At 41.9% G+C, this 22,759-nt stretch overlaps 1 protein-coding gene across 2 annotated transcripts in view; it reads left to right on the top strand.

Moving 5' to 3' along the window:
• Positions 1 to 6,375: 6,375 nt before the first annotated feature.
• TBX19 (T-box transcription factor 19) overlaps positions 6,376 to 22,759 on the top strand; it is a 28,192-nt gene continuing 11,808 nt past the window's right edge. The window contains exons 1-6 of one of the 2 annotated variants that reach the window (XM_037908608.2): positions 6,436 to 6,572; positions 8,658 to 8,719; positions 13,654 to 13,918; positions 16,486 to 16,620; positions 17,480 to 17,541; positions 18,679 to 18,740. In XM_037908608.2, coding sequence (XP_037764536.1) covers positions 13,658 to 13,918; positions 16,486 to 16,620; positions 17,480 to 17,541; positions 18,679 to 18,740 — 520 coding nt within the window. In that variant the 5' untranslated portion in view covers positions 6,436 to 6,572; positions 8,658 to 8,719; positions 13,654 to 13,657. Of the gene's footprint in view, positions 6,573 to 8,657; positions 8,720 to 13,653; positions 13,919 to 16,485; positions 16,621 to 17,479; positions 17,542 to 18,678; positions 18,741 to 22,759 lie in introns of both variants that reach the window. The other variant, XM_007061625.4, reaches the window with a different exon arrangement.

Genomic DNA, 22,759 nt, shown 5'->3' on the forward strand with positions numbered 1-22,759 from the left:
TTAGTGCAGGGTGAAACAAAGGTGCAGGAAGTGCACCTGTGATTGCATTTGGGTTTAAATGTACGAGGGCTCCTACATACATCCCCCATCTCCCCAGACAGCATCTAAGACAATATTGCCCACCTTGCGTTTCCAGGGTGTGGATCCCTCTCCTGTAGAAAGCATTATGAGGTGGATTCTCTTCCACTGCTGCTAAACCACCTGTTAGTTCTCCGCTTCCTGCCTGAACAGGCTTTGACTCGTATGAGGAGGGCATTTTCCAAAGCTTCTGAGTCTGCTATCTATGGGATAGGGAGCAAGAGGTAAAAATGATGATTTTTCAAAGATGATTCTCTCCTGCAGCTCCTATTTGCTTTGAATAGGATTTGGGGGACTCAGTCCTTCTGCAAAATCAGGCCACTTCAATTGAGGTGCCCCACATATGGATTTAGTGCCTGAACTGTATCCAGGCCAAAATCCTAACTCTTCTTTCCCAGTGTAAAAGATCCCACCTACTTTCACTTCTGAGAAGACTCTGAAATGAAAGGGTTAAAAAAAGGTCCAAGCTAATTTTTAACCTCTGTTCCTCCACTTCCCCATTGTAACAATGGGGCAATAATATTGATCCACCACACAAGCAAGGTTGTGGAGACAAATTCATGATTGTTTTAGTTCCTCGAAGAAGCTGAAGAAGGGGGGGGGGGGAGTACAATAATTACCTTACAAAATTTTTTTAATCAGTCTAGTCAGATCAGATCTGTTTTCAATTAACCTTTTCCCTCCCAAAATAGAAATAAGTAGTTCCATTTTCCTGTTGCCTACGATTTCTACTGAAATTCCAGACAATCAGGTACCAACAGCACAAGTTGTCTACATATATACTAGAAACATGTCTGTTTGGCATTGCATGGGAACTAACCCCCCCCCCCAACGGTAATGAAAAGACTAATCTTTCCTAAATCTCTTGTAGTCCAATAATCTCCTAGGGTGCTAGATCCATGATTAAAAACACTGCTGAAAGCAGCTGTCTTATTGTTTTTTTAATTATAACTCCACACTTAGTGGGTGTTGATTTCCTGATAGTGTCATGGCGAGTGAGGTGTTCAATTTCCCGTGGCTGCTGGGACTGAATGTTCAGAGAGGCTTACTTATTCAGGTGGTTCAATGGATACTGGGGAGATGGAAAGAGTGAGTCCCGTTCTCGTGGATTTCATTTTGTCAAGAAGGGTTGTCTTTTATTTGCAGGCATGAGCCTGAAGACAAAAACCAGCTATCGAATGTCAGATGGAGAGCAAGTCTTGTTAATTATTTTTTCCGTCTATGTCTCAGCAGCTGTTGGCCAAAAAGGGTTTGAGTTTGAGTTTAATCAGACAGTCAAAAAAGAAATAATCCAATCAATGCCTAGGCGAACATGCTCATTGTTGGAGCTCAGCAAAAAGAAGTCCTAGAGAATGGGTTTTTTTAATGGATTTAGCTTCTTTCCCCTTTGCTGTTTTTCCTGACTTTCTTGGATCTATTCATTTAAAATCATTCACCAAATAATTATAGAAATAAATTTTGGATTTGACATTAGCTGTTCACTAGGATTGTCCAATAATTTGACATTTGAGCTGCACTGGTTAGTTTTTGATTGGATGCAAGTTGCATGATACTGTTTCTGCTCTCTGGTTGGATGAGTATAACTCCTAGAATTGGGTTTTCAATGTAGACTCAAATTTATAAGCTAAATATTACTTTTTGTGCATATTCATTGTTTCCCCAAATATCTCTGGTAGTAAATGTGTGCACTGAAGTATTTACAGGAAGTAAATGCAAAAAGTGTATGAACGTTATTCCTGCAGCCATCCTTTCCCTGTGACAACATGAGGAAGATGGGGTTGACCAGTTTTACATTTCAATGAGTGGTGAACACAAATAACCAGCGTTCTGTGTTCCCTTACCAAGGCAGCTTCACATAGAAGCAAATATCAGGCTTGGGGCCATTTCATTTTATATAGCAAATGGAAATAAGACTCGGCCAAGGTTTGGGAACAGGTCAGGGAGCCAGGAATTCCTACGTTCAGCCTCTGATTCCCCAGCAGCCTGGAAAACCAAAATGAAGGTTCCACCTTTTTTTAAAAAAAGTGGCAATACGAAGTTAAATTTCCCCAAACAACCCACCCACTAGTCTATTATCTGCTTCCTGTCCTACAACTCATTCCATCTGGACAGCTAGGCCATGCAGATGTTTGTGTCTTCCCTTAAAGGCTTTATAAAGTGGGTCTTGGGACATGCAGATATTGTAAAGCATGAAGAAGCTGGAGCAAGATGAGGCCTGAGGTAACGGATTTTAAACCGATCATCTCTGGCCTGAGTGCTCTGTCTGCTATATTTCTGGCATGCAGCCTAGGTGTGTCTTCAGGTGTGTTTGTTTTTTCCAAACCTAGAATAGTGGCCAGTGCAGATCACTGCATTTAGGATGGCCTGTCACACTGAGCACAAGTCACTATCTAGTCATTTTAAAAATGAGCCATGTGAGCTTGCATCCAAAAACCCAGCTGACCAACTATTTGAACAAAACGAGAGCATTTTTGCCAATTCAATAATTCACATAGATTTAGATCAATTTAATTCCAACTTCACTGATAAACAGTCAAAGTCTCCATTGGGCAGAGCTATGGCCTGAAACATTTCGGCCTCAAAGCTGTTTTCATGGGATAATGACTGGTGACAAGGGGCTCTAGAACAGAATGGCCAGTGTTGTTCTTTGTTCTAGGCATTACTCTTGCCTCCCTACAGGATGCTGGAGCCCCAATGAGGGGTTGCTGTTGCATCTCTCGATGGCTGTGAGAACAGTTATGTGATGGGAGAATGAGAAAGTTGCAGGAGGACTGGATACAGAAGAAAAATGTTCTATTTTTGCATTGAATGCAGCATTTGCCAAACATCTAAAAGCTGAGTTCTGCTTCACAAAAATGAAACAGATCACTGCCCCACCCAGAAACCTTATGTTGCTAAAGGCCATCCATCTTAATACATCCTCAGTGCCCCCACCCTGTCTTGTCCTTTGGGCTCTTCCAGGGAGGGGGATGTGCCACATACCTTGGTGTAGATCTTCCTACCATGTCCCTGCAGCTCCTTTCTTATATGCATTGATGAGCCGTGAAATAATTAACAACATTGACATTTAAAGTATCATTGCGGGCATCTGAGTTTGATCCCTGAGATCAGTTGCAGGAGTTCATACCTCAGAGTTGTTTTTCAGGTTGTCTGCAAACTCAGGCAGACTTGCTAGCTCAGTTACACTCACTCCACATCTTGGTGGGTTTGTTGTTGTTGCTGGTTTGTTTGTTTGTTTTGCAACCATACTAGCTGGAGACTAATTTTTAAATGGTTAAAATAAAAGCTGGGACTATGGAGGCTAATTGAGAGGTCTATCTGTCCCACTCCAACCCTTCCAACTAGTCAGGGAGGGACATGCCTTGCATTTTGGAAAATGCTGATGGTTCAATAACCACAAAACTATATTAATGCAGCTATAAGATTGAGATTCTACTTGTGCAAATGTCTGGACGGTTGAGCAACTGAAGTGTATTTCCCTTTGCTGAAATTTTCAAATGTCGGTACTAGAAGTCTGGCACCACGACCCACCTTGAGGATCCATTTAAAGTGCTTGCTATGGAAGTGTTCAGCACCCACAATTTCTATTGTTTTCAGTGGAAGTGTTGGATGCTGAAGACCTCAGAAAATCAGGCCAGTGGTTTAGTTGGCCTAAATATGGATCTAGGTGCTGGCTCTAGGCATCTGAGTTTGACAACCTTGATCTTTGTGTTAATGCCCCCAAAGTATTTTGCACTACTGTATGTGATGCTTGCTTTAATATAACACACCAAAGAAAGTTGCTTAAACTAACTTGCTGCATCAAAAAAATCCAACCTCTCCTCCTACCCCCTGAATTGTTCCAGTGTCACAAATAAGCCAGCTAAACATTAATCAAGTCCATCCTCTGCCTGTGACCAGCAAATAACTAGCCTCTAGGGATTCAGCGACAGTATCCCCTACTGCTGTCCTGCTTCCTTCCCTTTCCAGCCACTGGGGTCTGTTATTTTTGTGTGTACATTGATTTGCCTTGAGATGTGAGCAACTTGATGCTGGGAGTTTGGCTCTGATTTTCAAAGGTGCAGCTATCACTCCAGCTGAAACCAGTGGGACTGGTGGGTGGTCAGTATCTCTGAACATCAAGTCCCTGTGCTGTCTTCTTTGTCTGCCGAAGGGACATGCCAAATTACAGCTATAGAAATAATACTGTCGTTATGTGGCTGAGTCATCACTGCTGCAGGTCCCCATCTTTGACTCTCCTGAGTTCTGAGCAACTGAATTCCTAACATTAAGGCTGCATCTAAATAATTTTTGCATTTAATCTCCTTGGCATGAAATAAGAAAGATAAATAGAAAAATGGCAGGAAATCTGTATGTATTTTTTTAGAGCTGGTTGAAAAACTGATAATTTTTCACAAAATCTTTGTCTCAGATGTTGAATTTTCAAAAGATTTCAACTAGTTTTATTTATTGTATTTACCCATGTCTATATATAAACAACTAAAATCCACCTGACCTGTCCTCTAGATGCTTGTTACAACATTTGACATTGTGCAGTGCATACAAAAAGAACTTGTATATTTTGGCTGGTTGTTTCTGCTGCATGGAGAGGATAAGAAGTTTCTTATCCTCTCCATGCAGCAGAAACAACCAGCCAAAATATTAATTTATAAGTACCCTACCCTACACAAATACACTAACCCTCATCACCACCCATCTCATCAAAAGCCTCCTGGCTTGATTTTCAGAGGGGGCTGAGCACCCAAAAATCCCATTGACTTCAACACGCATTGCAGGAATCCAGCACGCTTAAAATCAGGGTAGAGTGGGTAGTATTAACTGCAGTAATAGTCCCTTATACTGCAACTGAGAAAGAAAGCTGACTTATTGCAACTGACAGGGTAACCTAACTCACTTCTTTATCACAGAGAAAGCTGATCAGAATATGGTACATTAAGGCTGAAAAGAATCTACAGGAAGCAAAATACTTTACAAAACCAAGGTTTGAAAATAGCAGGGCTAAGTTGCACAGTGGTAAAAACATTTGAGCCTTGTCTAAATTACAGCTTCCTCCGTTGCTACCACTGCTGGGAATTGTGAGTCCTAATTTGTTCTAGTGTAAACAAGTCTCTCCAGTCTGGTACAGCATGAAATCTTTGCAAGACTGGAGCTCCACTCCTTTGGGGCTAGATTCCAATACCCTCATTCTATGCATGGCTCTACCGTAATCAAAGGGTCTACTTGCAGAATGAGGTACTATTCAACACAAAAAAGGGAGTGCAAAATCCAGCCCTTTGTGCTTAGGAGCACAACACCAATCAGACTTCTTGTCCTGTAAAGTCTGGTGGACTTTGTTAACATGCCATGGGTCTGCTGGACCTTACTAAATCCTGCAGACTGTCGAAAGTCTGCCAAACCCTTAACACTCATTATAAAGTGCACCGGACTTTTATCAATGCAGGGGCTGAATGTGTTTCTTACAATGAAATGAATAACTCCAAAAATAAGCCCTTCCAACTTCTCAGAAAAAATCGTAAGCATAAAAGTGCATCAAGGGCTATTGAATTAAACAAGCATAAGGTTCTCTGTCATGTCACTTTTGGGTGACCAGAAATTAATATACTTTCCAAAAAGAGAACTGTACTTTTAAAAAAAATCCCATATATCTGAACTGCGGCTTGTCCTTGACTCCTGACATTTTGAACATGCATTAAATTGTCCTCCAGGCACAAGACCACATGGGCAAAATTTAAGCGCAGAGGGGCCTTTTATAGTTGTTGTTTTATTTTAAGAAAAGGGAGCAGGGTGAGCACATTTTGATTTCTGATGGAAAGCTTGCAAGACTAGCATCTCTTCATCCCAATCTTGAATGTTGCTAGCTGACTCTTCCCCCTTTGGCTGCGGTTTGCATCAGCACAAGCACAATTTCCATGCATTCTTTCAGTCTGGAAATGAAACAATTTTCATTAATGGAAACCTGGTTCTCAAGCAGAACAATTAGACCCACTTCAGATTGAAAAAAGATAAAAGCCCATTAATTTGGATGGAGAACTCTTCTTCCGAGGCAGCCAATTGTGTAATCAGGCTGCCTCCCACCTGACTTGATGAGTAATTAGGAGATAGTCCTCTTTTTGTATGTGCATGTGTGTCAACCTTAACACACTCGTGTCATTGTCCCATTGGTTCTTCCAGGGGGGAAGAACAAGTAGATGGCCAAAGATCAGGGAGAGCAGATTTGTTAGTGTGGCTAATTAATTGGTATGCTTAGGGTTTTTTGTTTTTTTTTAAAGCCAGCTGAGAAGTTTCTGACAGTACACCATGACTGATTTGGGATGTAAGAAGCCCAGTGACTGCACCATATCCAGGCTGCTCAATGTCGTGGAGAGTGAGCTCCAAGCTGGCAGAGACAGAGGGGACCCGACTGAGAAACAACTCCAGGTTGTCTTGGAGGAGGCTGCGCTGTGGCAGAGGTTCAGGGAAGTCACTAATGAGATGATTGTGACCAAGAACGGCAGGTGAGTGCTGTACTGTCCCCAGTGTAATTAGCGTATCCTACGGTATATGGGGAATATTATCAACTGCTGTTTACATAGGCTAAAGAAAATTGTAGCCATGGTATAATGTTGTTAGTGCTGTGTGTGCATCCACATATCCTGTGCAGGGAGGGAAAGGCAGTCTCAGAGACAGCCTACAAACTAAGGAGGGGGTTCATGTTCCTTTCTGAATACTGACAAACTATCCCTGTGCCCTTTTAGCCCTGATTGTAAGAGACACTGCAAGAAGATATTTATTGTCTTGGGACTGAACAAAATAGTAAAGAACATTTCCCAGGGGAAGGATAGTTCCACCTCCCAACCCCACTGCAAGGGCTTTACAAATTATTCCCTCTGAACACCGCTTATAATAATACTCAGTGCTGAGATGGTAGCTTTTCGTCTGTAGGGCTGAAGGTGCTTTACAAAGGCAGAGCAGTGTCATTATCCCCATTTTACAGCTGAGGAAAGTGAGTCACCTGCCTGAGATCACAGAAGTCAGTAGTAGATCTCAGACTAGAACTCAAGTCTCCCAACCTGTTGACCCAGCCACACTCTCTCCTGTCTTTGTTGCCCTGATATGCACTGCCGTATAAACAATTTATGCTAGAAATGGGTGCAAGACAAGCCGGTTGGCAGCATATTGGTGTGGTACAGATTCAGCAGTGCTGCTGCTCCATCGTCTTTGGCAGAGAACTTGGAAACTTGGCTGGAACTTTGGTAAATAATTTATTTACAAGATCTTAGGAAGTCAAAATATTGTCCTTTGCATTGCTCATGATTCTTCTTAGCTGCTGGGCACAATCAGTGTGTGTGGCACTCTACAAAATGCAAAGGAGGGGATAATGCTAAAGCTGGGGCCTTACTGAGTGGAAAAGTCTAGTGCTCTGCTGAGCTGGGAGTGAGGACTGTCCACCCAAGGTACTCCCACTCTAAACTGGGCAGACCGTGCCATTAGATGTGTGACACATAGGGGTGATTAGAGGAAGGTCCAGTCACAAAGCAGGGCAGAGATTTCTGTTTTTAAGAGCACACAGTTCTTCCTTTGCTGGATTGTCACTGGGAGATTTCATAGAAGACATGCATATTAAGGAAGGATTGGAACAAAGAGGGAGAAAAAGCCAAACGGAAGGGGTGATGTGTGTCAATCTTGCAGAAAGAGATTAAGATCAGCAATTTTCTGATGCAGAACAGGGGACATCGGCTGAACTGTGGTACGAGCTGCTAGCACCTGTCATGGATCATAGCAGATAGAGATCAAAAAAATCTATTAGCTCAGGAAGCCTATCCCACTGCAAAAACAGCTGATATTCGTGAGTTATCAGATATTGAACTGATACCACACTAGTATTGGATTCATTCCCAATAGTGACCTGTATGGAGAAACAGACATCTGTTTCTTCTAAGGCCTCGTCTACATTCAGAAGTTGTGCCTGTTTGAATTCAATTGGTTTTTAAATTAATGTAGTTAAAGCAGAGCCAACACCTGTGTGGGCATTTGTTTTGCTGTAAGAATGGCTTATTTCAGTTTGTCTTAAACTGTTTCCTAATCAACTTAAGCCAAACCCAGGCAAGCCTGTTTAAACTCAAATAAAAGGGCTTTGCATTGATTTAACTAAATCGGTTACAAATCACACCCTCAGCTAAACTAATACAACTTCCTTTTGTAGACCAGCTGGGAAACAATCAATGTAGACTATACTGCTTATCGCTACACAGAATAGTATTTTACCAGAGGTAAAGCATACAAGTGAGTATGTGTGGATAATTATTTTTGCCATGGGGAAGAGTGAGGTCGATGGATCTGTTATGATCAGGTGTTCATTAGGGTGACCAGATGTCCTGATTTTATAGGAACAGTCCCGATTTTGGGGTCTTTTCCTTATATAGTCTCCTATTACCCCCCGCCCCCTGTCCTGGTTTTTCACGCTTGCTGTCTGGTCACCCTAGTGTTCATGGTTACTTTTGGGTGGGCTATGGATAGCTTTTCACTGATCAAATTCTCAATATTTTTGCTTTGTTCTAAACTCTGCATTCATTATCAACCTGATCCTGCCCCCCCCGAAGTCAATGAGAGTTATCACTAACATCAGTGGAAGCAGGACTGGGTCCCTTCTATAATAGAAAATGTAAGTTGCCTTATAAATAAGCTAAAGTACAGTAGTCTATGGTTTATGGTCCTAAGCACAGTTATGTTATTAGAGGGTTTGGGGCTGTTACTATAAGATCATGTAGGCTTTTGTAAAAAGACCTCTCTTTGCATTTCTAAAAATGTATTTTAATTAAAACCAGAGTGCAAGCTGGAGAAATATAGATAAGGCCCTGAAGAATCCAAGGGGACAGACAAAGTGAGACCTGGTGGAGCTTTTTTTCTTATGACTCATGGCCTTTTGCAGGCTGGGGAATCTTAAATAACAAGAAAACACTTGTGTTGGGCTTTTTGGGTGGTAGTGTCAGAAGTGCCTGGCACTGGTCTAACCCTGCTGCTATTGAAGTTTATGTTAAAACCCCCATTGACTTCAAAGGGAGGAATGCAGAGCAATTTTTAAAATCCCATCCTAAGAGCTTTATGAACGCCCACAAATTAATCCTGACAACACACTATCAAATCAGTAAGTGTTATCATCTGGGGAAACTGGGGCCCAGTGTGGTGAAGTGACTTGGCCAAGGTCATCTACCAAATCAAAGGCAGCGCTCCGAACAGAACCAGAAAAATGTAAGGCTGCATGGCCTTAAAGTTTAGGACTTAGCAGCACAACTATGACATTATGATTTAGTTGGGATTGGTCCTGCTTTGGGCATGGGGTTGGACTAGATGACCTCCAGAGGTCCCTTCCAACTCTATGATTCTATGACATGTACAATTTAACAAGGTCTAGTAGATTAGTCTCCAGTAGGCACTGATGTTTCCCCAAATGTGCTTGAATCATAGTGACTTCAAGGGCCCACAGTGAATATCAGAATTAGAGACATTGATACTATAGCTGACATATGTATCCGATACAATGTGATGCTCCGTTATAATAATGTAACTGGCATAGCAGTATACAGAGAATCACAGACGGTAGAGGTAGATACATGTGATGTTTTGGGGATCTCACAGCCCAGGAAGGAGTTCTGTCACTGCCTGCTCCGTACCCTGGGGTGTCTTTATGCTGTGATGCGATGGCTCAGACCCCTGACACCAGTCGCCTGCCCACAAGCACAAGGTCTCACCCTGGCTTCCACCAGCCTCGTTCTTCCCTGCAGGGTGACATGAACAGTCCTGAGACTCCCCAGATCTCTCCTTCATGAATTCCACGCACTTGGGCTTCCCCCTCTGGCTCCTCGCGGCGGAAGGCATGAAACCAGCCCTCAGACAACAATTTATTTTGGCATGCACACTCCACGTGGTTTGGGGTAAAACTTGTTTGGGGTAAAACTAAACAAAACGTTTATTTAATAGAAAAGCCACAGCTCCAAAGATGAAAGAGGAAGGGAAACAAACATACAAGTTACACAGAAAATAAACAGAAAGATGCAACCTCAGGCTTTTCATTTCCATATTCGATAAAATTCCTTGTCTAATACAAGATTCCTTGTGCCTCTGAACAGTTTCCCAGTGTACACCCTAGCCATAAGGAGAGTCCAGTGTTTCATGGACAGCACCTGCCAACCAACTGTCTCTCAGTTTCTGGATGAAAACTTCAGTTTCAATTCTCTTTTTTAAAAGGCTTCCCTGCCCCTGCTCCCCTTTTTTTTCTTTCAGACTAGGGTAATTCATGGTTACTCAGACTGGGGAAATCCCCAGTCATAGGTGCTGGAACTAGGGGTGCTGGGGGTGCAGCAGCACCCCCTGGCTTGAAGTGGTTCCCGTCATATCCAGAGTTTACAGTTTGGTTCAATGGCATTCAGCACCCCCACTATACAAATTGTTCTTGCACCCCTCTCCCCAGTTGTCTCAAAGTCTTTCCATTAGCTTTAATGGTTCACCTTTGTCCTTTTCTAGGCTGGACAATGGCTGGGTACATGAAGCTGGATTCATGTACACAGCTGGCTTGGGAGGTAGCCCCTGCCTGCCTGATTGCTTCTAGGCCCTGTTGTGCGGTGATGCTCAAGTTGCATCACAGTTACAATTTGCCGCTTTCTATCTATACACATACATACATTCCTAACCGTGGTGTGTACGCACATCTCCTAATGACCATCAAGTTCAGAACATTGCAAGCTTTCATAAAAGACCTTACTCAATATGTTTTTATAGTACAATATCATTGTCTACACTCAGTTAAGTCAGCCATTCATTTCTGGGGTTTAATCCATCTGTTCTCTCCTTGGGGCGTCTGCACTCTGATTACTGCAAGAAGGTGCTGGACATACCAGTTGTTAAACTGATACTCCACTTAATCCTAGTTCTTGATAGTACGAAACACACAGCTGGGCTGCGATGCTGATGCAGTGAGACTCATCACTGTTTTTATTCTGTTGCTATTTATGTTAGAGCTGTTTCAGTATCCTAACCATAACTTAACTCCTGATTTCAAAAGTTTTATCTAAGGTATAGCGCCCACATCACAGTGGTATCCGAGTTTCTCAGAATCGCTAAAGTATTTATCTTCATATCCCCCCTGTGAGGTAGGGAAGTGCTATCATCCTCATTTTATAGCTGAGGCACAGAGAGACTAAGGGCTGGTCTATTCTGAAAACTTACATTAGCATAGCTACATCTCTCAGGGATGTGAAAAATCCCCATCCCTGAAGGGTGCAGCTATGCTGACCTAACCACTGGTGCAGACAGTGCTCGGTTGACAGAAGAATTCTTCCATCGACCTAGCTACCGCCTACTGGGGAGGTGGATTAACTACAGCAATGGGAGAACCCCTCCCACTACCCCATAGATCACCCTGTCATACAGCTTTTCCCAAACATAACAAAGAAGCAGAGTTTGCAGCCCCTGTTCTCAACCTCACCGCTTGCTTTCTAAGGGTTTCAGTGGTAGGACATATGGTCTAGCAACCTTTCCTCAAAGTAAACTGGGGGTGGGGGGAAGGAGGTTGTGTGCGTTTCCCAGATTTTCCGTTAATATGGATCAACATGGAGAGTCATTCCCATGGACAGCTATCGGTGCTGATCTGCATTATCCCTACAGAAACTTGAGTTCTCACCCCCCAACCGTCTACCCCCAGGCTCGCTTCCCCTTCTGATCATTTTCAGAACACCACTCCGCCACCATGGCACTTTCCCATGGACAGGCCAGAGTGCTGCCCTCAAATCCTCTTTTCCCCACCCATGCGCTCTCCCAATCACCCCCAGCCTTACTCTCCTCCAACATGCTCCCCTCACAGCCCCTCTCCCTACCACAGCCTCCCTGCTTGCCTACCACCCGCAGCTTTTAAAGGTTTCTGTGTATCACTGACACGGCTAACAGTTGGCGCATCTCACAGTTTACAAGCTGAATGAGAGAAGTGTGGGCCTCAAGGGGGAGTGACGATGTAGGTGAGGGGAGTGTGTTAATGAGTGGGGCTGTGGTGAAACAAGGGGGCAATATGTGTTTTGGGGGACCCTGGCCAGAGTAGGCTTATTTACAACATGGATAAAGTGTGTGTGTGTGTAAGTAAAACTGTATGATGTATACAATATAAAAAAACCAACAATCTCCACACATAAAACGAGAAAACAAAAATTCCATGATGCAAAGCTGTTTGCTAGACATCAGTAGAATGAATTCCCGCTCAAGATGCACATGCAACAAGTGTGCATTTTTGTGCACTAAGGGCCTGATCCAAAGCCCACCAATGTCAATGGGAGTTTTCCATTGACTTCAACGAGCTTTGGATCAGGCCTTAATTGAAATGGTTTTCCTCATTCACTGTGCACATTAATCAACCGTACAGATATGCAGGTGGCTTTAAAGCCTTGCCTTATTCCATTATAACAGGGTTCAAAAAAGAACTAGATATGTTCATGGAGGACAGGTCCATCGATGGCTGTTAGCCAGGATGGGCAGGGATGGTGTCCCTAGCCTCTGTTTGCCAGAAGCTGGGAGTGGGCAACAGGGGATGGATCACTTGATGATTACCTGGTCTGTTTGTTCCCTTTGGGACACCTGGCATTGGCCACTGTGGGAACGCAGGATGCTGGGCTGGATGGACCTTTGGTCTGACCCAGTATGGCCGTTCTTATGTATGTATGTTCCATATGTGCCTTCAAGCATCGTATGTAATTCATAGATTCCAAGGCCAGAAAGACCATTGTGAGTATCTAGTCTGACCTCATGTATAACACAAGCCATAGAACTTCTCCAAAATAATTCCTAGAGCAGATCTTCTATAAAAACATCCAATCTTGATTTAAAAATTTGTCTGTGATGGAGAATCCACCACGACCCTTGGTCAATTGTTCCAATGGTTAATTACTCTCACCGTTAAAGATGTACACCTTATTTCCAGTCTGAATTAGTCTAGCTTCAACTTCCAGATATTGGATCGTATTATACCTTTCTCTGCTAGATTGAAGAACCCCACCCATGTTAGTGATTTTTCCAAAATGTCTGTGTAGTAAAGGAAGAATTTAAATCTGCCTGTGTTGGTATATCTCGTTTATGGCTCCCCATTGGCTGGTGAGGGATAAAGATGGGGATGTGTGAATGATTTCTGAATAGTTTTCTACAAATCAAGATGTTACAATTGTAAGATCTGAATTCTCGCTGTCTTCTAGATCTGTACTACTGTGGTGTAGGGATTTCCATCCACCTCTCCAGTGGAATAAGGTTGATAGCCCTAAGAGTCTGATTAGTGCAGGACAATATTATCAGTCCTGGTCCCATCAACCAGGGTCATTTTGGGGTGAAATTCCATATTTCAGGTGAAACATGAAAGCATTTTGTGGCTGGTTCTGACTGACCAACAGGAAATGAAAACAAAGTGATGGTAGTCCTTTAACATCATCTCTGTTTCAGCCACCGTGAGGGTAATTTGTTCTTTGAGCAACTCAGGGAGCATCTTTGCAGAAACATACCAACAAGCCTCTTTTATATCAGGACTAATGTTGCTTTTCCCACTTCTGCCTTCTGTTTCCACTACAGACGGATGTTCCCAGTTTTAAAGATCAGTGTGTCAGGTTTGGATCCCAACGCCATGTACTCCTTCCTGTTGGACTTTGCCCCAACCGACGGCCATCGCTGGAAGTATGTGAATGGTGAATGGGTGCCCGCTGGGAAACCAGAGCCACCAAGCCACAGCTGCGTCTACATCCACCCAGACTCTCCCAACTTCGGAGCGCACTGGATGAAAGCCTCTGTTTCCTTCAGCAAAGTGAAACTTACCAACAAGCTCAATGGAAGCGGGCAGGTACAGCACGATGTTTCCCATACACCTCTTGTCTTCCATTGCAAGCACCTACCAATCAAGAAATATCAAGGGTGCATTTATGCAATTAGAGGGGCCCTCTTCACCCACAGATGCCATTTATTCTCTGGAGCCCAAATGTAAACAGGAATAAACAGGTCTTAATTGGCACTTTCAGATTTTAATGGACTTCTTGATGTTAAGAGAGACAGAGAGTGCTGTGGGTTATTTAATCATCGGGGCTTTTCATAGTTTGTCTTGCGTGCTGGGTTTTTTACATAGAACTTTAGAGAAAGGGGAAAAAATGGTTGTGGGTATTAGGTTTTTGTTGTTTTCCCCCATGTTCTTTGGTGTAAGTGGAATGTTGGCAAGAGTCAGATACCAGAATAAAAGGCTGCTCCTAAATGAAATAATTACTATGTCTGCTTCTGCCTCATGATAATTATCAATATTCTATTGAGTCAGCTTTGGTCTTTGGGAGGAAACTGCATGTACTAGAAATAAGTGACATTCACTTTGAGCCCCTTAAAAATACAAACAGAAAAATTGGTTTGGACTGTTTTTTTGCAAGATGTATCTGAAAGTAAAATATTGCACACGATCTTTTGTTTGCATATTTGTTTTGTACAAAACTCCTATATTGGATGCTACTTGTCAGCCTGGAGTCAATTTCTTTCAAGTAAATATTTAGGCTTGGAAGGATTTGATTTTTATCAGTAAATGTCGATTTTACCATCTACACACAAGCTGACAAAAAATATTTCCATCGATGATAATCAAAATGTGAAGCTAGGCAAAGTAAGAAAAATGCTGCTTGACAACATATTAGGGTTTGATTTAAGGATACTGATTTTTGTATAGTTTGATGTGATGTTGACAATTTGTGTTTTAATAACTATAAAGCTTTAATTTTTCAAATCTCAACATCTACAGTCATTAAATAATCATCTGACCCGCCCACCCATTGTCTGTCATGCTCATAATTTTGTGCAATTGTGAACTTTTATTTATATGTATATATAGAAAAAATTAGAAAAAATGCTTAAAAATAAATATCAATATTATCTGTCAAAATTATATATAGGTATAAAAAAATCGAATTCTGTCAAACTATAAATATATATAAGTATAAGGTTCTTTACTTTAACCTGAGCCCTGAGTAGTATCTCCTTATTGTAGTATTTCTAATTTGTTTGTTGTCATTTCTATTGTGCTCATCTAGGCACCTCACAAACCTTAAAATTTAGCTTCAGAGCACTCTTATGAGGTAGGAAATTGTTTATCCCCATTTTATGGATGGGGAAACAGAGGCATTGACAGGTGACATGCTTTGCCTAAGGTCATACAGGGTGTCAGTAGTGGAGCTAAGAACAGAATCCAATGGCTGCCACATTCTGGTTCTGCATCTTAACTATAAGACCATCCTTCCTTCCTAATCCCCAGAAGGGAGGATATTTTTGAAGGGTGGGAAAAAATTATGGACAAATTTGGGTGTTTAGGCAAGTCATATCCCCTGTCCGGGGCTCTGCTTCCCCTTCTTTGTTCTTAATCAAAATGTGATCCTTGGAGGAAGGTATTTTAGAATAAGAACAAATAATTGTATTGTTCACTGAGCACCCCTTGTGTGTTCAGCACTTTGTAAAACACAGAAAAACATCATGGTCCCAGTGCTTTTTAGACCATAAGCACCTCCGGGTGGGGATTGTCTCTTATCTGTTTGTACAGCTTCCAGCACAGTGAGGCCTCCATTCTGACTGGGGTCTTCTTTGGGCACTATCAAAATATAAATATTTACTGCTGCATCAGAAGCATCTAATGTAATTCAGCTGGAGTCTGTCCCTGTCCATCCTCGAACAGAGGGAGGAAAGGAGAAATCCTTCTCTCTCTCTCTCTCTCTTTCAGCAGCCAGGAATTGGGGAGGGGATAAAGGGTAGTGTGGAGTCACAGAGAGAATGACCCTGGAGAGCTCTGCTGACATTGAGGTTGCACTCTGCTGACATTGATGTTGGTACGTGATGTCCCCTCAATATAGGACTGACAACAAGTATCAATGACATGATGCAAATACCACAAGACAAAGTCAGGTCATCACTCATAATTCCTTTGTGGCTCTGTTTGGTGACAAACGTAGCTCTTCAGCTGTTTCAGGCTGGGCATCACTGATGTAGCTGTGACACTCCATAAGAACGGCCATACTGGGTCAGACCAAAGGTCCATCTAGCCCAGTATCCTGTCTTCTGACAATGGCCAATGACAGGTGCCCCAGAGTGAATGAACAGAACAAGGCAATTATCAAGTGATCCATCCCCTATCATCTAGTCCCAGCTTCTGGCACACAGAGACTAGGGACACCATCCCTGCCCATACTGTCTAATAGCCATTGATGGACCTATCCTCCATGAACTTTTTTCTAGTTCTTTTTTGAACCCTGTTATGGTCTTGGCCTTCACAATGTCCTCTGGCAAGGAGTTCCACAGGTTGACTGTGCGTTGTGTGAAGAAATACTTCCTTTGGTTTGTTTTAACTTGCTGCCTATTAATTCTGTTTATCTTCCTTCTTGTTTTCTGCAGATAATGCTGAATTCCTTGCATAAATACGAGCCTCAGGTTCACATCGTTCGTGTGGGAGGCCAACATAGGATGGTAATGAACTGCTCCTTTCCAGAGACTCAGTTCATAGCTGTCACTGCTTATCAAAATGAAGAGGTAGGTGGGTAATAATGTCACACAATTTGGTCATCGCTGATGAGAAATATTAAAAGCCTAAGACCTGCCAGATCAGCACACACCGATGGTGAACATAATCCAGTATCCTGTCTCCCTGTTGGTCCAGAGTGGATTGAGGGCCCATCTAATTGAGTACTCTGTCTCCTTGCTGGAACAAAATACAACCTTGGTCCACCTTGTCTAGAATCTGACTGCAGTACGAGTACAGATGAGTGGTCAGGCTAGTCTGGTATTCTGCCTGCTGGATTGGTCTATCTGTACCAGTAGCCCATCCCCTTACCATGCTGGAACAGACTGACTTTCTGTCTTGTCCAGCATCTGTCTCTAATACTGGCCAGTGCTGGATATTTCTGTGGAAAATATAACCCCTCCACTCCTCCTATAATGCACCCAGACTATTGTACTAGACCCTGGGGAAATTTCTTCCTGACCTCAAACTGTAATCAGGCAGTGCCCTGAAGCATGAGGGTTGGTGACCCTTGTCCCTTTTTTCCTAGTTAATGTCACTACAGCTATTATTCATATTTGTATGCAATTCAGCAGCTTTGGGAGAAGAATTCACAGTAATACAGAATTTGCCATACTGAATAAGACCATTGGTCCATCAGTTCTAGTTTCCTGCCTTTGGCAGTGACCAATGTCTGTATGCTTCGGAGGAGAGCAATGCTCCCGCACAATGCACCTGGCTGACATATAGCCACATGGTAAATACAATGCCTGTCTTTTGTTTCACTAACTGAGGCAGAACTGAGTCCATTCAGTTTACGCTGGACAATGCTATGTCAAGTCTCTGTTAAAATTACCTTCACTAACATGCCTTGTTTTTTGTAAACCCAAGATAACAGCTCTCAAAATCAAGTATAATCCCTTTGCCAAAGCCTTCCTGGATGCAAAGGAAAGGTGAGTTTGACTTTTGCTCAGCTTGATGACTTTTGCTGCTGTTACAGTTAAAATTGTAACAATACTATGAGAAAGATAAGGGGCAAATCCTGACCCCCCTTTCCACTGCTATAAATCCAGAGTAACGCCATTGAGGTCAGTGGTGTTAATGTCAGATTTACGTCACGGTATTTGTCATCACACTTTGGTCCTACATGGGTGAGTGCACTGCTGATACAAAATGCTGAAATATAATTTATTTGTCACATTTTATAATAAGACTATTGTAATTACATTATGGTTATCTTTGGTTTTGCTTTTCAGTATATAATTACTACTAATTCATATAAATAGAAATTTAACAGGTTGACTCTTTGTACTTCTTATTAACCCTTCAGTGTTGCATTTCATACACATAGTGTTAGATTTTAGGTATGTTAGCTCCATTGTATTTATACTTTAATTGTTCTCATATATTCTCATTTCATGTAACTATCCAGTTATATGAATAAGTAGTAACCACACAGATCAACATAACCACAGTGAAATTGCAATGTAACTACACTGTAATTACCATACCTTTAAGGTAAAGTGTGATCCATTTAATTAAAATAGTCTCCATAGGAGATCACTGTATTTAAGAAGTTAGAGAGACATGCGCTGTCCGAAAATAAGTGTATTTATTTGTCACCTTTAAATGGTTTGTATGTGCCACCCATGCTAACAAAATATGGCTTTGTCCCCCTCTGGTGGCTGGACCATGTATAGAGGTTTGAGTCTACTACTGCCTTGAAGTCAATGGCCTTGGTCCTTTCACTCAAGCAAAAAGGGCTCATGTACTTAGATCCAGAGCGCTAGGGTTCAATCTCCGAAGATGACAGAGTCAGGGACATTGTTGCACATGGAATGAGGCAAGGGCTCCTGCCTCCTTGACTGCACATCTTGGGTAGTACAGAGCTTTCTACAGTTCTCTAGCGATCAGTTGAAGATGGTGGAATTTCTTTTTTATCTTCATTTTCCTTTCTGTCTTTTCAGTTGATGAAACCTAAAATTGAACAATTTTCAGTTTTCATTTTTTTTTTCCAATTTCCATTTCCCTAACCCTTTTGCCTTCTTTGAATACAGCACAACGTAACCACTCATTATTTTCTCTTTCAGAAACCATCCCAAGGATACTCCTGAAAATGTTTCGGAAGGTCAACATATGACATATTCTCACTGTAAGGTTTCCCAACATAATTTTACTCATGGGAACTTGAAGTATTATGTAATATATAATAATAGACCTATGTGTAGTGATGGGGAGAAGCCGGTGGTCGTGGTACATGTAGGTACCAATGGCACAGAGAAGGATAGGAGAGAGGTCCTGGAGGCCAAATTTAGGCTGCTAGGAAGGAGACTGAAATCCAGGACCTCTATGGTGGCATTCTCTGAAATGCTTCCAGTTCCACGCGCAGGGTCAGGTAGGCAGGCAGAACTGCAGGGTCTCAATGCGTGGGTGAGAGGATGGTGTAGGGAGGTGGGGTTTAGATTCATTAGGAACTGGGGAAACTTTTGGGATAGGGGGAGCCTACACAGGAAGGATGGGCTCCACCTAAACCAAAGTGTATCCAGACTGCTGGCACTTAACATGAGAAAGGTTGCAGAGCAGTGTTTTAACTAAGATATGGGGGAAAGCCGATTGCTGCAGAGGAGCATGTGCAGGATCGTCCTTAGGATTTATGGGGCCCTATACAATATTATTAAACTGGGGCCCCTATGCCTGACGGCAGCCCAGGCTCACGTGTGTATTTTACAAAAAGAAAAGGAGTACTTGTGGCACCTTAGAGACTAACAAATTAAGGTGCCACAAGTACTCCTTTTCTTTTTGTAAAATACAGACTAACATGGCTGCTACTCTGAAACGTGTGTATTTTAGATAAGGGTGATCTTTTGAAGGATTTATTTAAAAAACTATGTCTGAAGATCCAAGCATTTAAGGCTAAAGATGAATACTCAGAGTGTGCATCTAAAAATCTATGCAAGGATTTTTTAGAGATGTGATTTTATAATCTTCAGCAACACACTAATGAAATATTTTTAAAAGCAAATTTTAAACTGAGGTCCTGTAGGCTAACATGTTCTGAGTAAATATTACAGTAATGCACAACTGTTTTTGTTAGTAAATTCAGAAACTGACCATATATACCTGGGGGTTAGCAAATGCCTGTTAAATGGCTTCATTACCACTTGAATGGCTCTTTAACAGTTTCAATGTTGTGCTAATAGGTCTGGCAGACTGGAAGGGTTTTTCACTTTTAAGTACTAGATCCCCTTTGGAGGCACTGTATGTGAAAGAAAATGTAGAATCAAATGAAGTAAAAATCTTAAATGAATCCACATGTTCCATAGATGGATAGTAATTCCATGCTCTAATAAGAATATAACAGTAGGGATCTATTATCGACCACCTGACCAGGACAGTGATTGTGACTGAAATGCTAAGGGAGATTAGAGAGGTTATCAAAATAAAGAACTCAGTAATAATGGGGGATTTCAATTATCCCCATACTGAATCATAGAATATCAGGGTTGGAAGGGACCTCAGGAAGTCATCTAGTCCACCCCCTGCTCAAAGCAGGACCAATCCCCAACTAAATCATCCCAGACAGGGCTTTGTCAAGCCTGATCTTAAAAACCTCAAAGGAAGGAGATTCCACCACCTCCCTAGGTAACGCATTCCAGTGCTTCACCATCCTCCTGGTGAAAAAGTTTTTCCTAATATCCAACCTAAACCTCCCCCACTGCAACTTGAGACCATTACTTCTCGTTCTGTCGTCTGCCACCACTGAGAACAGGCTAGGTCCATCCTCTTTGGAACCCCCTTTCAGGTAGTTGAAAGCAGTTATCAAATCCCCCCTCATTCTTCTCTTCCGCAGACTAAACAATCCCAGTACCCTCAGCCTCTCCTCATAAGTCATGTGTTCCAGTCCCCTAATCATTTTTGTTGCCCTCTGCTGGACGCTTTCCAATTTTTTCACATCCTTCTTGTAGTGGGTACATGTCACCTCAGGACGAAATGCAGAGACAAAATTTCTCGATACTTTAAATGACTGCTTCTTGGAGCAGTTGGTACAGGAACCCACAAGGGAGAGACAATTCTTGATTTAGTCCTGAGTGGAGCACAGGATCTGGTCCAAGAGGTAACTATAACAGGACCGCTTGGAAATAGTGACCATAATATAATAACATTTAGCATTCCTGTGGTAAGAACGCCTCAGCAGCCGAACAATGTGGCATTTAATTTCAAAAAGGGAAACTATGCAAAAATGAGGAGGTTAGTTAAACAGAAATGAAAAGGTACAGTGACTAGAGTGAAATCCCTGCAAGCTGCATGGACACTTTTCAAAGACACCATAATAGAGGCCCAACTTAAATGTATACCCCAAATTAACAAACACAATAAAAGAACTAAAAAAGAGCCACCGTGGCTTAACAAGCATGTAAAAGAAGCAGTGAGAGATAAAAAGGCATCTTTTAAAAAGTGGAAGTCAAATCCTAGTAAGGTAAATAGAAAGGACCATAAACACTGCCAAATTAAGTGTAAAAATGTAATAAGAAAAGCCAAAAAGGAGTTTGAAGAACAGCTAGCCAAAAACTCAAAAGGTAATAACAAAACGTTTTTTAAGTACATCAGAAGCAGGAAGCCTGCTAACCAACCAGTGGGACCCCTGGACGATCGAGATACAAAAAGAACACTTAAAGACGACAAAGTCATTGTGGAGAAACTAAATGAATTCTTTGCTTCAGTCTTCATGACTGAGGATGTTAGGGAGATTCCCAAACCTGAGCCATCCTTTGTAGGTGACAAATCTGAGGAATTGTCACAGATTGAAGTGTCATTAGAGGAGGTTTTGGAATTAATTGATAAACTTAACCGTAACAAGTCACCGGGACCAGATGGTATTCACCCAAGAGTTCTGAAAGAATTCAAATGTGAAATTGCGGAACTATTAACTATAGTTTGTGACCTGTCCTTTAAATCAGCTAACGTAATGCCAGTATTTAAAAAGGGCTCTAGACGTGATCCTGGCAATTACAGACTGGTAAGTCTAACGTCAGTACCAGGCAAATTAGTTGAAACAATAGTAAAGAATAAAATTGTCAGACACATAGAAGTACGTAAATGGTTGGGCAAAAGTCAACATGGTTTCTGTAAAGGGAAATCATGTCTTATTACTCTATTAGAGTTCTTTGAAGGGGTCAACAAACATGTGGACAATGGGGATCCAGTGGACATAGTTTACTTAGATTTCCAGAAAGCCTTTGACAAGGTCCCTCACCAAAGGCTCTTGTGTAAATTAAGTTGTCATGGGATAAGAGAGAAGATCTTTTCATGGATTGTGAACTGGTTAAAAGACAGGGAACAAAGGGTAGGAATAAATGATACATTTTCAGAATGGAGAGGGGTAACTAGTGGTGTTCCCCAAGGGTCAGTCCTAGGACCAATCCTATTCAACTTATTCATAAAGGGGTAAACAGTGAGGTGGCAAAGTTTGCAGATGATACTAAACTGCTCAAGATAGTTAAGACCAAAGAAGTCTGTGAAGAACTTCAAAAAGATCTCACAAAACTAAGTAATTGGGCAACAAAATGGCAAATGAAATGTAATGTGGATAAATGTAAAGTAATGCACATTGGAAAAAATAACCCCAACTATACATACAATATGATGGGGGCTAATTTAGCTACAACTAATCAGGAAAGAGATCTTGGAGTCATCGTGGATAGTTCTCTGAAGACGTCCACAGAGTGTGCAGCAGCAGTCAAAAAAGCAAACAGGATGTTATGAATCATTAAAAAAGGGATAGAGAATAAGACAGAGAATATCTTATTGCCCTTATATAAATCCATGGTACGCCCACATCTTGAATACTGCATACAGATGTGGTCTCCTCATCTCAAAAAAGATATACTGGCATTAGAAAAGGTTCAGAGAAGGGCAACTAAAATGATTAGGGGTTTGGAACGGGTCCCATATGAGGAGAGATTAAAGAGACTAGGACTTTTCAGATTGCAAAAGAGGAGACTAAGGGGAGATATGATAGAGGTATATATGTAATCATGAGTGGTGTGGAGAGAGTGAATAAGGAAAAGTTATTTACTTGTTCCCATAATATAAGAACTAGGGGCCACCAAATTAAATTAATGGGCAGCAGGTTTAAAACAAATAAAAGGAAGTTCTTCTTCAGACAGTGCA

This window comes from Chelonia mydas, chromosome 1, assembly GCF_015237465.2.
Source record: "Chelonia mydas isolate rCheMyd1 chromosome 1, rCheMyd1.pri.v2, whole genome shotgun sequence".
Taxonomy (NCBI): Eukaryota; Metazoa; Chordata; order Testudines; family Cheloniidae; genus Chelonia; species Chelonia mydas.